Source organism: Phytophthora ramorum (genome assembly GCF_020800215.1).
Source record: "Phytophthora ramorum isolate Pr-102 chromosome Unknown Phyram_PR-102_s0001, whole genome shotgun sequence".
Lineage (NCBI taxonomy): Eukaryota > Oomycota > Peronosporomycetes > Peronosporales > Peronosporaceae > Phytophthora > Phytophthora ramorum.
This window is the reverse complement of record NW_027150647.1, coordinates 3484535-3498158: the sequence shown is the minus strand read 5'-3', so window position 1 is coordinate 3498158 and position 13624 is coordinate 3484535. Positions and strand designations below refer to the sequence as shown.

General features: G+C 57.5%; 5 protein-coding genes across 5 annotated transcripts; 2 read left to right on the top strand and 3 right to left on the bottom strand.

Moving 5' to 3' along the window:
* Positions 1–206: 206 nt before the first annotated feature.
* On the bottom strand, positions 207–3371 carry KRP23_822 (Protein VASCULAR ASSOCIATED DEATH 1, chloroplastic; the record flags this gene model as incomplete). Its single annotated transcript, XM_067893403.1, has 1 exon — positions 207–3371. The coding sequence occupies one exon, from the start codon at positions 3369–3371 to the stop codon at positions 207–209; it is 3165 nt and encodes a 1054-aa protein (XP_067751386.1).
* A 1153-nt stretch (positions 3372–4524) lies between these two features.
* On the top strand, positions 4525–5238 carry KRP23_821 (uncharacterized protein; the record flags this gene model as incomplete). The annotated part of the gene is made up of 1 exon (XM_067893391.1): positions 4525–5238. The coding sequence occupies one exon, from the start codon at positions 4525–4527 to the stop codon at positions 5236–5238; it is 714 nt and encodes a 237-aa protein (XP_067751385.1).
* A 912-nt stretch (positions 5239–6150) lies between these two features.
* Positions 6151–7973, bottom strand: KRP23_820 (Calcium uptake protein, mitochondrial; the record flags this gene model as incomplete). Its single annotated transcript, XM_067893378.1, has 7 exons — positions 6151–6216; positions 6279–6349; positions 6427–6516; positions 6592–6700; positions 6780–7189; positions 7266–7359; positions 7434–7973. The coding sequence occupies 7 exons, from the start codon at positions 7971–7973 to the stop codon at positions 6151–6153; spliced, it is 1380 nt and encodes a 459-aa protein (XP_067751384.1).
* A 201-nt stretch (positions 7974–8174) lies between these two features.
* Positions 8175–9389, top strand: KRP23_819 (uncharacterized protein; the record flags this gene model as incomplete). The annotated part of the gene is made up of 6 exons (XM_067893367.1): positions 8175–8606; positions 8671–8749; positions 8821–8915; positions 8996–9056; positions 9125–9273; positions 9342–9389. The coding sequence occupies 6 exons, from the start codon at positions 8175–8177 to the stop codon at positions 9387–9389; spliced, it is 864 nt and encodes a 287-aa protein (XP_067751383.1).
* A 1039-nt stretch (positions 9390–10428) lies between these two features.
* Positions 10429–12333, bottom strand: KRP23_818 (uncharacterized protein; the record flags this gene model as incomplete). Its single annotated transcript, XM_067893356.1, has 3 exons — positions 10429–11361; positions 11412–11862; positions 12035–12333. The coding sequence occupies 3 exons, from the start codon at positions 12331–12333 to the stop codon at positions 10429–10431; spliced, it is 1683 nt and encodes a 560-aa protein (XP_067751382.1).
* Positions 12334–13624: the final 1291 nt, after the last annotated feature.

The window sequence follows — 13624 nt, the reverse complement described above, 5'->3', positions numbered from 1 at the left end:
CGCTGGGTCATCTTCATCTTGGAGTCTTCGGCGTTGTGCGGTCGTTTGAGTGAATTGAAGAGTGAGTTCAGGTGGGAGGAGTCTTGGTGGCAAACGAAGCCACTCGTCCTCGACGCTCCTATTCATGGAGATCACACACCGTTGGCGGAGAAAGTTTGTCCAAACGTTACCGTTGATTTAAATTTATCGAGCACGATCTCACAAACTCAAGAGCCCATGGAGGAGCTGCTGCTGCCCTGACTGCCGCGGCTCCGGTTTTTTCGGCGGGTGTTGTTGCCGCTGGGATGAGGTGGGCTTGGGCTGTCAGCAGTGGCCTCAGGTGGCACACATGCCATCATCCGGATCCAACGACGACGGCGCACCGACGCACCCAGACGCTTCATGCTGGACTTGCCGCGGGCCAGGTGAAACTTGAAGCGAGGGAAGTCTGTGGCATAACTCCAGCCTTCATCATCGCAATCCGTGTAGCTCTTGTCGATCCGCCAAGGCGTCGTCCAGCTCCAGTGGGGAGGCAGAGAAACCTGCTCAAAACTCATGGCCTTGTCACCGTCTCGGTTAGAGAACCGCGGTCTGTCGGTTGGGAGTAAGTGGTTGGGCGCCCATTTTCCGAACATGCTCACGCGTTGGTTTTCAAAAATCTCCTCGAGCGCAACGCTACCATCCAGTGTGCTATTGTAGCGAGTGACGCTAGGCCGGCGGCGAGAAACAACCCCTGTGGACTGACTCCTTCGCGGGCGGTTTGGTGTGCCGCCTCCCTGGTCAGCGCTAGCCAAGGTGTGGGCAGCATCGGCTGCATCTCCGGGTTCCTCCGCATCGACTGCTTTGTTTAGCCCGTCAAAGACCGTCTTCGTACTCTTGATGACGCCCTCTTTAGTGGCGGACATGATCTTCGACTTGAACATCGTGCTTTTCGAAAACGGGATTCCAATGTACACCTTTGCAATCAGCGGCGACCCGACAGCCTCCGTACGCGGCTCGATCACATACACGGTCTCGACGTGGAAGCAGTCGCCATAGGGAATTTCAAGCAGGGTCAGTTTGTGCTCGATGACGAGTCGGTCTACATCCAAGCTATCGCGGTCCTGCGACGAGAAGGGTACATGCACAACCTGCTCTGCCATCGTCGAAGACGGTCCTAGAGGCGACGTGCTTTTAGCTCGGTACTTCATTTCGCGTACCTGGCCACCAAACTCCGCAGAGTCTTCCCACTTGCCCACAACGTGCTCCATGTCTCCTGCCTCCGTATGAATGGTCTGCCATCGTGGCAAGGTATTGTCGGCATAGAATAGGTCGAAGAAGTGCATGGCGTCCTTGATAGCCGGGTGCAGTTCGTACTCACCAACAACTTGCCGTTCCTCTTCAGTAGACACCAGGAATGGCTTTGAAGGCGCTGCGGATTTCGACAAACTTGGATTATCCATCGACCTGTTCACCATGTGGAAATACAGCCTTGATGAGCTACTCATCGCCTCGCGCGTCGCCGAAATGATCTTTGACTTGAACATGCACCCCTTCGAGAACGGAACGCCCAGGTAAATCTTGGCCACTAGCTGTCCTGGACTTCCATCATTCGAAGGGACTCGCTCCACCACAGTCACTTTTTCTACCGAAAAGCAGTCGCCGTATGGAATATCGTGCATAACTACCCTGGACTGCATCACGAGCTTCTCGTTGGCACTAATCCCCCCATCGTCAAATGGCACGTGGTCGGTTGTGGTCGTCATGGTGTGAGATGGTCCAATCGATGCGTTCGTGGGGGAGCGGCAACTCATCGTGCGCACTTGGCCACCATACTCCTTCGAAGGAGCCCAGTCACCGACCTCGATCTCCGTATCACCACGCTCCTTGTAGTATTCGCTCAAACGGTCCGAGGCTCCATCTGCTAAAAAGTTCTTGAAGAAGTCGTAGCTGCTCGTCAAAGATGCATGCAGCGGGTACTCGCCAACTAGTTCGCGCTCATCGGTCGAGGTGACAAGGAATTGCATCAGTTCGGCACCACCAGCATTGTCCACCGAGTACTTCAGAGACAGCATCAGCTGTCCGAGGATGGCATCACGCGTAGACGTAACGGGCCAAGCACACGAAAATTGTGCCGTGCGCATTCCAGTGAAGCCCAGCAGCTCACGCAGGGACAGCGACACTTCGCCAATTTTCGTGGTAAGATAGCGCAGGTGAATTTCGTACACATGCAGCACCATGATGTCCGGTAGGCCGCAGAAGGCGCCAGAGGTCGCGCCAAGCGAGCGGCACTCCGCGCACTCCGCGCACAGGTGGTCAAGGAAGTGCCACGACAGCTTTTCATTCCACTTGACGACAGCTCCTTTCTCGCCTTTTTCGCCTCGCGGTTTGGGGGAGGTTTGGCCCACGGGTACGCTCGAGTAGTCGTGCAGCTCGGACTTGAACTTGGCCACCACGTAGAACTGGCGCAGCGATGCATCCTTGTCGTAGCTCATGTCCTGCACCAGCAGCTCCAACGCGTGCGATTTCAGCCGCACCGGAGGGACCTCCATGTCGTCGCCAGAACTGCTCAGAAGGTTCAGCGCGCTGGCAGTGGCGCTCAGCGCGTTAAATCCATTGTCGTTCGAGTCGGACAACGGGTGGAGCTTCAGCGACGATCCGGCGGACAAGAGCGGCGCGGGCGCAACGGCCGCACTCAAGACACTGTCGATCCGGCCAGGCACGTGGCCCTGGATCGCGCGCATCGTCAGCACGCACAGCCACGAGCGCGCGGCCATGTCGTCCTCTGCTCTGAAAAAATAGGTCCCGCCCAGCGTGCCTCGAATCTCGAGCGTGTTGGCTCCAAACTCGAAGGGGTCGGCGGGCTTCACTGCGTGCACCGCCAACGATCCCTTGACGTTCGTGTTGCGTCGCGCGGCATCGGCGTTGGGGTAGTATTTGATGCGCGCGTGCGTGTCCAGCACCACGAAGCGCTTCTTCCAGTGCTTGCCTCGCTGCAGCCCCTTCTTGACCAGCAGCCAGCCGTCCAGCGGCGCGTCGCCCAGCTCCACGAGGCCCTCCACGAACTCTTGCTTGTTTACCACCGTGTCGGCGAAGAAGGGCATCGAGTAGTACGTGGAGCGGCGCGGCAGACGCGTGCGGATCTCGCGCTCCAGGCGGTCGCGCACGCTGCCGGCGCGCTTGACGGGCGCTCGGTCCGTGGGCTTGAGGCTGCGCGCGGGCTCGGAGCTGCCAGTGCCCGAGCCGCTGCTGGCTGCGGACTGCGACGGCATGGGGAACACGGTGAAGAGCACGCGGAAGAGCACGACGCAGACCGCCAGCCCCACGGTCACGACCATGAACAGGTCCAGGAAGGCGTGCGCATTGCCGCCCAACGCCGCGTCCTCTCGGGCGCACGTGGCCGTCGTGTCCATGCGCGGGTCAAGAACTTGTACTTGCAGCTCTTCTGTCGGTTGCTGCTTGCTTGGCGACGGATTCCGCACTGCGATTATGCCGGGCGGGGCGCGGCGAGATTACCCGCGGGGCGACGACGTAATGGCCGCCGCTATACAAAGAACAAGTGAATTCTGGGCGATCAGCACTGTATCCACACACCTTTTCTGCGCGCTATCTCATGTGGCCTGTGAAATTACAAAACAAGCTGCCGTGTAACGCTGTCTTTCGACGTTAAGTACGCTTGAATTTACAAAAATGAACCGTATTTGACTGCTAGGGCACCTTGCCGTAATCGACAATTTTGCGAAGTTGCTTTTCAGATTTCAGACCGCTCGGAGCAGCGAGCAGCGCGCTTTGGTTGGGGCGAAGAAGGCTGGGTCGTGGAGGCGAAAGGAACATAATACTCGAGCTCGTAGATAAAGAAGACACTGCGCTGCGCTCCTGGTTGCTGGTACGATTTGACCATCTGTGATGACTCCACCGCTGGAACGTCAACAGGAGCTTGATGATGGATGAATGGGTTGACGGGCGTGTTGGCGGAGCTCATTCCCAAAGGCAGAGCGTAAAAAGCTAAAGCATCAATTCGCAGCGATGTCTTGCTTCTTCCAGCACGAACGCAAATTGCTTTGTTCTTGATGATCACCAGCAGCGAGGGGAATGCAAAGGTCGGTCGAAGCTGACGCTCAATTTTACCGCAAAACGGTCTCCAAGCCACATCGTCTCTCCAGCATTGAATGCTGAAAAGCGCTCGCTGTATCCGTTGAAGGGATCCTGGGCGGATTGAAACTGGTCGGAGACGTGAGAGAGAGCATGATAATGCATTAAGCACATCGATGCATTCTTCCTGCGAACAGCAAACACCAAGAGCTGGCGTAGAATAACGTCCTACGGCACATTCCTTCGACAGTAAAAGTTGGCTTGGGAAGGTGGCGCCTTTGCCTGACATCGCCTTTAGCTGGGGGGGGCGGGCCAACGTAGCAGACCGTGGAAGCCTCCGCCACGACTGGCCGTGACAACCTTCACATACAAAGTCCAAGTATTCGCATTTTTTCTGTGTGAAGTCCTGGGCAAAACCGAGCGGTCGTTCCGCCACAATTAAAGACTTCCTGAACCGAAAGAAGGCGAACCAGGATGCGGCGCGACGGGTCGCGCGAGCGCCTGTTCTTCCTGCTGGTGCTGGCCAGCGCGCTGCTGCTGCTGTCGGGTCTCATGCTACGCCACGAGAGCGCCGCACTGTCCACGCGCACGTTCCGCGACGGCTTCACGGTGGCCGAGGGCGTCGTGCGCCGCACTGAGATCGTGGCCGCCACCGACGCGTCAGACAGCAACGCGACGGATGCGCCAACCGAAGACTCTGAGGCGGAGGTACGCACGACGACTATCAAGACGGAGGACGGGGACGAGATCACCATCAAGCGAGCGGCCACGTCCAAGGGCAACAAGATCACAACCATCTCCCGCGACGAGAAGGGGAAGCTCACGATCGAGGACACGACGGAGGAGGAGGAGGGGGAGGAGGGGGAGGAGAGACGCACAGAGACGCAGGAGGGAGAGAAGCAGGATACACTCGAGGATATTCCCACCGGCTCCCCCAGCGCCATCCTTCCGGAGGATACAGACACGACCAGACGCGAGCAAGAAGAGGCGGCGGACGTCGAGGGTGAGAACGAAGAGGCGGCGGACGTCGAGGGTGAGAACGAAGAGGCGGAGGACGTCGAGGGTGCGGACGAAGAGGCGGTTCTCGTGAGCGGTGGCAAGAAGGTGACGCTCCTGCACGTGAACCGGTCGCTGACCAAAGTGAGTCTGTCGGATATAGAAGAAGGGGCGGAGAAGGCCACGAGGTAGCGGCGTCACTACGGTATTTATGTGGAGCAGCTAGGACTTGCTGACTAATGCACAAGGTAATAATTATGTTTTGTTGAGGCTTTTCATCCCGCAGTGGATTCACTACAACCGCTTTGACTCAAGATTGAGTCCCGACAGTCCGAAATGGATAGCTATGTAGAGCGCCGGGCGAATCTGCTGCCGTATGAAACCATGCACTGCGATATCGACGAGATCCCAAGTTACGATGGGGTGGCAGATAACTCAAGTAACCACAAAGCACACTCCGGAAGCACCGATGTGTACAGACCTCAGCGCTCTCCACCCTCCGAACCTGAGGTTGAGCGACGAAATCGACCGAATGCCTGATGTCCGACGCGTGAACCACCGCATTGCTTCTACTCAACGACAACGGAGAGCCCCCTATTTGCAAGCAACGATGGCGCCACACGTGCGATACGGAGCTGCTTGCGGTTATGTGGGAGTTTGGAGGTTGGCCGCGCTGTGCCATCAAGTCTTCGACATCCAACTCGAGAGGCTAGAAAGCGGTGCTGGAAACTCGATTGTTGCCACCACAAAGTGTAGCGCGGTCATCTCTAAAACCACGCTTTCCCGCACCTGGCAAGCGAGGCCCGACCTGGAGCCGGTCTACTGGGCAAGGAGCTCGTGGTTCTTGCTTCAACGAGGGAAGCTGTGTGATGAGTGTGGACTACGACGTCTACTAGGAAGCTTGGAGGATGTGTCTCGTGCGTTCGACAAACTATTGGCTGTTGAGGGTGTCAATGTAGATCCTTGATAACACTTTTTACATGTTGGAGACTCAATTTGGAGCCTCATGCAGTACACGTGAACTCATTGTCTCCCAACAGCAGTTCGGCGTTTCAAATTGCTCGCTACAGTTGAATAGACGTCGGGTTGTAGTACCATACAGTGCTAGTGCTCAGTGTCTCCTTTGACGCACTTCCACAACTGTTTTAGAGGTGCCCGGTTGCTCGATTCCTGTGGACAACAACAAATTAGCAGCTTCCCAAGGTCTACCAAACCGACCGCTGCCATGATACCTGTCTCAGTTGAACCATGTTGCGCATTTCCAGCACCTTGAAAAGCTCCGACTGATCGAGGGTTCCGTTTGCTGATAAATGATAAAATCACCAAAAATGTCAACTTCATGACTTGTACTTGCTCGAGAGAACGGCCGTGGTTGCTTACCATTATCATCAAAAATGCGGAATGCGAGCCGCACAACTGGGGAAGACAATTCCACGCCGCTAACAACGCGTGCCGCTCGAATAAACTCGGCTACAAGCATTCCACAGGAAATATAGACCATTCATTAGCATAATATTCATGTTAGAATTCGTGTTCGCGCCTTACCTTCAGTAATCTCGTCGGCGCCTGTCAGCTCGAATGCCAACTTGATATCGGGCAAGTTGCTCTGCACGTTGAAGTGAAACGCGAAAAACTCTTCCCATGTCACCACTCCCTACAATTTCAGAATGAAGCGCACACACGAAGGGTTAAATCACACGCTTGGGAATCAATAAATGTTCACCACGACGTACATCGCTAGCGTTCAGTGCCTGCACACGATCCAGATACGGAGGCAACTTTTCCGGGCTGAAGCACGAGATGAGCGTCAACGCGAAGTCGTGGACCGACATGGTTTGCTCCTTTGTCAGCGGGTTCACCGTAGCGTACAGATCAAACTCGGCCCTCAGGATTTGCTTGCGCAGTGCGTTCAATGCCGCCTCAAGGTCCTTGGAAGTGATGGTCTTGCCAAAGCGCCCAAACAGGAATTTGGTCAGGCGCGGCAGCATCTCCTCCGCAGAGATCGACACCTCCTCTCTGCCTTCATCGACAGTAATAGATCGCAGCAGGTTCTCAATCACAGCGCAGAACTCTGCCTTGTCCACGGACCCATCGCCGTCCAGGTCCAACATGCAGAACGCCACGTCAAAGTGCTCCTTGGGGACTGCACAAAACACCAAACGACAAAACTGTCAGCACAAAACCAATATTTTCTGATCACTGGACTGTAGCCAACTCACTCTGCAGCAGGTGAATGAGCAGATAGCACTCCTCGTATGTGATGAGTCCGTTGGTGTCCCCCACAAAGTCGCACGAGTACTCTAGATCTGGCCGCTGTCATAGAACCTAACTCAGTCAGTACTCCTCCGTAACATTTCCAACAACTTGTACCCCCACCGCAGCCTTACGGGTGCGTGCAGGTGGAACTGTGGCAGCACAAACGAATGCAGGAAATCCGCGAAGGTCATGGCCCGGACGCGTCTGCCGTCGCCCGCCTCCACACTCTTGCTCGCGTACGTGTCGAACCTCTTGCGCAGCGAATAAATGGCGGCTCGGCGCTGCTTGTACTCGTCCAGGTGCGTCTTCATTTCGTCCACCTCCTGCAGCTTGGCCTGGTGCTTGCTACGCTGCTTGAGGAGCAGGCGGCGTCCTCCTCTGGGCCTCGCGCTCGTCTCCTCGTCCTCTGCGCCGGCCACCGCTGCCCCCAGGCCCCCTCCCAGCAGCTGCTTGCTCTCCGCCTGTGTGGTCGCGTCTCTTTCGGCCGCAGTGACCGCCACCGCTACCGCCATCGTCGCCATCCCCAAGGTCGAGACAGCGCTCGTGTGGCGGCTGTACTGCCGCTCCCTGAGTCGTTCCAGCGCCCGTAGACCCGTCGCATGGAGAGTAGTCGACTGAGACGACGTAGAGAGACCTGCACGGCCCGCAACCCGCAAGACGCCGCGCATCATCGTCTTCAAGTCTGGATCGTGGGGTGTGGGGTGACCCACACCAACCGCAGAGTCACACCATTCCATTACCGGTATTAATACCGTACCGGCGACTTCAACGTGTGTGACGAAACGGCAGCATGTGGCTGGATGTCTCCGCCCACTCGTGGCTATTTATCGTCCGCCATGTGACTGGCGCTCCACTTCTCAACGTGCCGATCGATGCAACGGACGTCTCGACGGTCGCTGTCCGCTGCGTCAATGACGACACCGACGCCCGCGCGCCGCTCCTCGTGCCGTCTGAGCTCCCGCAGCGCCGCCAGCAGCGAAAGCGCGAGCTCCGCCAATGCAGGGGCGGCCCCCGTCAGCAACTCCAGCTCCTTCACACTCACTAGCAGCTCCACGAGCAGCTGCGTGAGGGACGAACCGACGCCGCTGCGGAGACCTGAGAGCACAAACCCGACCAAGGCCTCGTCACCAGTCAATTCCGTGGACCTGGCGGCCTACTACACGTTCTCCAAGAAGAACAGCAAGGTTGTGCACGATGACACGCAGGGGCTGTCGGGGTTCCTCGAGTACCGGAAGCTCAACGGCACGTGGCGGCCGTTCCTGTTCCAAACCGCCGGCTACCAGTTGGTGCTCTACCGAGTCCATGTGCGAACGTATTTGTATGCCAGAATTTGTGAATGGGCATGTGCTAATGTTGTATGATTAATAGTCTACGCACCAGGTGTTGGTTATGTCCACGGACATTCGCAGCGCCTCGGAGATCGATCTTGACTATGAAGGAGCTGAGCGTGAGTATTATCCTACTGTGCTACTATTTCCAATCCCAGTTTCTTACGATCGATATACGTGCAACTGGCAGACCAGGAGGATACGAGACTTCTGCGGCTTGGTATCAATGGCACGATGATCACATTGCGCGCGGTGACACATAGAGCAGCACTGTACTGGGTTGATGTACGTGTTGCAGAGAGAGATCGATCCTGCTCGGTCTTGACGCTAACAAAATCCTGTGCTTGCCTGCAAATGACCAACAGGGGCTACAACGTCTCCGAGATGGCAAACCCCTGCAAATTGTTAGCGATCCCCCTAGCTCCGGTACGCTTTTCGCCCTATATAATACAACTCGCAAAGGCTCCCAATCTAATGCATCGTTGTTTCTACAGAATCCGAAGAGGAGATCTTTGACGATATCGACAAGCTGCTCTCCCTTCGTGAGTGGACACCGCCCCCACCTTCCACCCGACTATGCGGAATCTGTATTTCTATCAAGAAGCCTGAGCCTCCTACCGCAGGGATGTTACTGAAGACCAAGGTACGAAAGGCTTTTGCGGCATACTTTTTCCCACCTCGTCGGAGCTCACGAGCCACTGTCATATTCAGAAGAAATCACTGGACGAAGGACCTTCGACAGGATGCAAAATCTGCTGACGGCTGCCTCGTATGAACCAACGCGTCGAGCGTTCCTAGCACCACAATCCACAAAACAGTTTATAATGAACACGCTGCGTTAAGCCTTTTGACAGCGCCGTGTCACAGTTGGGCGGACATTGCGTGTTGCGGTTGGGGGCAGTTTGGACCGCCTTGGGGACCCTCCTCCACCACAGATTTGTTAAACCGCGCATAAAAGCTGGCCATCCGAAACTCGGGATCCCTAAAATCTCGGAGCACCTTCATCTCCTCTCCAATTTCTCTCTCGTTCTCACCGCAGACAAACTCTTGAGCCAGTCACTCAGCCGAAGCCACGCAGAACAGCTCCGTCTATTGTGGCGATTGTGCAAAAGCGCAAAAGTTCAAGTTGCAGAAACCGGTTCTGTGTGTGTTTTGGGCTACAGATGAGAATTACCGCGGGTATCTATCTCAACTTTCCAGTTGTTTTGCAAGGCAACAGACCACATGTGCTCGAACAATAGGACCACGCAATACAATAGTCTGCTCCCAATTCATCGTCATTCCTCCCACACTCCAATTGCAGCTTCCCATCGTCAATATGTCTCCGTCGATAATCACTATCTTCCAGTGCATGAGTTTGGGACCTGCGTGAAATACACAGCATTTCCACCACGAAACGCATGGGGGGCCACCGATAGGGTTTACCTGACTTCGACTCGTTTTTGTTTGGGCTGGGCATGGACGATGGAGTCGATCGTGCTGCGGGCATGTCCCGTGATTCGATGCAGCTGGGTAATTCTCTCTCCTTTCTGGTATCGCTTGCGAAGCTGGGACTTCTCTAAAGGGGATAGTCGCGAACGTCGTTTCTTGGGCAGCGTACTTCGAGTTCTGTAGGCATTCGGTATGATGCGTTGTGATGCAGTGCACATCCGAACGGTGGTGAGAGCGACGTTAAAAACGAATAGTACAATTACGTCAATGAAAATGTACTACTATTTAGCACTCAATTGAAATTGCTACTCTCTTTTCTGTAAGTAGTAGGCCTGTGTATGCCTGGATGACATCTTCGCGTCGCCGCTTAGTTCTGCGAACGGAGACGACGGCCACTCTGCTGAGCCGCTTCGTTCGAGGTCGTCTGAGTGGTCGACTGGTCCTCGGGGGCCTCAGTCTGAATGCCCGTCTTGCCAGAGTTGACAGTGGGGGCGGGGGTCTCTTCCTGCTGCTGCGTGGGAGTCGTGGGAGCCGGCGTCTCGTCACCGTTCTGCGAGCCGTCCTCCGAATCATTGTTGCTGTCAGCGGGAGCCGGGGTCTCGCCACCGTTCTGGGAGCCGTCCTCTGAAGAGTTGTTGCTGTCAGCTGGGGCCGGGGTCTCATCGCCGTTCTGCGATTCATTGCTGCTGCCCGGGCAAGGAGTCGGGGCGTCCTGTGTCACACCCGATCCGGTGGTGATGCCGACGCCAACACCGACGCCAACACCGGCATCAACACCGACACCGCCAACGTTCACACCGACACCAGCACCGACGCCAACGCCGACACCAACGCCGTTCTGGTCGCCCGACTGCGAAGCACCCTGCGAGTTGGGGCACGGGGTCTCGGAGTTCTGCTCACCGCCTCCGAGGCCAATGCCAGCACCGACGCCAACACCGGCATCAACGCCGACACCGCCAACGTTCACACCGACACCAGCACCGACGCCAACGCCGACACCAACGCCGTTCTGGTCGCCCGACTGCGAAGCACCCTGCGAGTTGGGGCACGGGGTCTCGGAGCTCTGCTCACCGCCTCCGAGGCCAATGCCAGCACCGACGCCAACACCGGCATCAACGCCGACACCGCCAACGTTCACACCGACACCAGCACCGACACCGGCACCAACGCCCACGCCACTCGAGCCAGCCGTAACGTCAACGCCAGCACCGACACCCGCGCCGACACCGACACCGCCGACATCAACGCCCACACCAGCACCGACGCCAACGCCGACACCAACGCCGTTCTGGTCGCCCGACTGCGAAGCACCCTGCGAGTTGGGGCACGGGGTCTCGGAGTTCTGCTCACCGCCGCCGAGGCCAATGCCAGCGCCAACGCCAACACCGGCACCAACGCCAACACCGTGAGAACCGACACCGACACCAGCGCCGACGCCAACACCGGCACCAACGCCAACACCGTGAGAACCGACACCGACACCAGCGCCAACGCCAACACCGGCACCGACACCGACTCCACCAACACCGACACCAGCGCCAACGCCAACACCGGCACCAACGCCAACACCGTGAGAACCGACACCGACACCAGCGCCGACGCCAACACCGGCACCAACGCCAACACCGTGAGAACCGACACCGACACCAGCGCCAACGCCAACACCGGCACCAACGCCAACACCGTGAGAACCGACACCGACACCAGCGCCGACGCCAACACCAGCACCGACACCGACTCCACCAACGCCCACACCAGCGCCGACGCCCACACCGACACCAACGCCGTTCTGGTCGCCCGACTGCGAAGCACCCTGCGAGTTAGGGCACGGGGTCTCGGAGTTCTGCTCACCGCCGCCGAGGCCAATGCCAGCACCGACGCCGACACCGGCATCAACGCCGACACCGCCAACGTTCACGCCGGCGCCAACACCAACGCCAAGACCAAGACCGGTCGAGGGGGTCTCGCCGGACTGAGTAGTCGTCTGTGTGTTGTCGTCCGACTGCGAAGCGCCCTGCGAACTGGGGCAGGGGGTCTCAGTGGTCTGCTTGCCGCCGCCAAGGCCAATGCCAGCACCAGCGCCAAGGCCGGCGTTCACACCGATACCGCCGAGGTTGAGGCCAAGACCGGCACCAGCACCCACGCCAAGCTGCACGCCGTGCTTGTAGTCCAGAACCTGGTTGCCGGTGGTCTGGGGGGCCGCCTCCGCGATGCTGGAGACGATCAGGGCCGCGGTCGCGCACAGCGCGAACATCTTCTGGCAGGACAGCATGTTGCTTTTGTTGAAATTGGGATTGTTGAGATGAAGCTCTACCGAAGGGACAGTTCGGGCTGTTGAGAGGACTTGGACCGGAGCGGGCAAGTTGTAGAATGAGGAGCACGGACGCCGGCTCGGAGCTCAGTAGCCACGCCAAGGCTAATCCTTGCTCGGCAATTGCAATGCAATTGACTCAGTCCCATCCAAAGCGCGATCCGAGATATCGAAGGCACGGATCGCGCATGGGACGCGCCAAAACAAGGCTACGCGCGAGGCTTGCCTAACGACTGCACTGTACTGTGCAGTATCCAGCTTGACCGCACACGTAATCGTTTTTTTTTCGGTGATCGAGTCTCGACACTACGACAGCCCTAATCCATCTATACGGACGGTGGGTCCACCGTGACGGAGATCCCTGGTCGAACATTGTCGTGCTGGCATGGACACAGAGAAGGAGTCGAAGTCGCAGTCGTCCACGCCTCGATCTGGACGACTCCGTCGTATGACTGGGTGGCTGGCTGCTACGTGGTGGACTTGTCCGAACTGGCCTCGGAATTATACGCGAAGACGCGTGCGGTAGGCGGGGCGAGTGCTTGTGGCGTCGCGATCTGCTTGCCCGCTAATCAGCAAGTCGTGACACTTTTCGGTGGATAGCCTCGCTGGCGTCCGGTTGAAAAGTCTCACAACGCTCGGACTCGACGATTGCGCCAGCCGCCGGGGCATCGCAGACACCGTCGTTTGCCCACCGAATACGTTCGGCATTGGTCACCGTTACCAGCATGTCTGTTCGTGAGAGAGAGCACCGGGCGCGCAGCATTCATTGAAGAGACATCGAGCGAGCCGCTGTTCGAGCACCACTTCAATGTGGACACCTTCCGGTGGGCAACGCTGGGAAATGGTGCTCCTTTTCTGCCTGAATGTCTTCGTTCGTTGATCTCTTTCGCGTGCTCCACGTGCTAGGATCCACCACTCCGGACTTGGCGGCCCCTAACGCCACATACATACAGCACCAGCGCCTCGCCTCGCCTCGCCTTTGCTGTACTTTGCCTTCCAGCGTTGCCGCAACGCTGCCCTCCCCTGTCCGGCTTCCCATCGCAGATTGCCGCTCAAGCGTGGGGTCAAAAAATGTTGTGCTCGTTGCGTGACACGCGTGTCTTTGTGTGTCTTTGTGTGTTTTCGGCCATCTTTACGGACACCCAAAGACCGAGGTTCAAGCGATTCCGGTTCGACCGAGCTCGGAGGCGTTAGAGGAAATAAAACCTCGTCCGCTCGTAGCCTCCTGCGTTTCTTGACTCCCTCCGTTGGC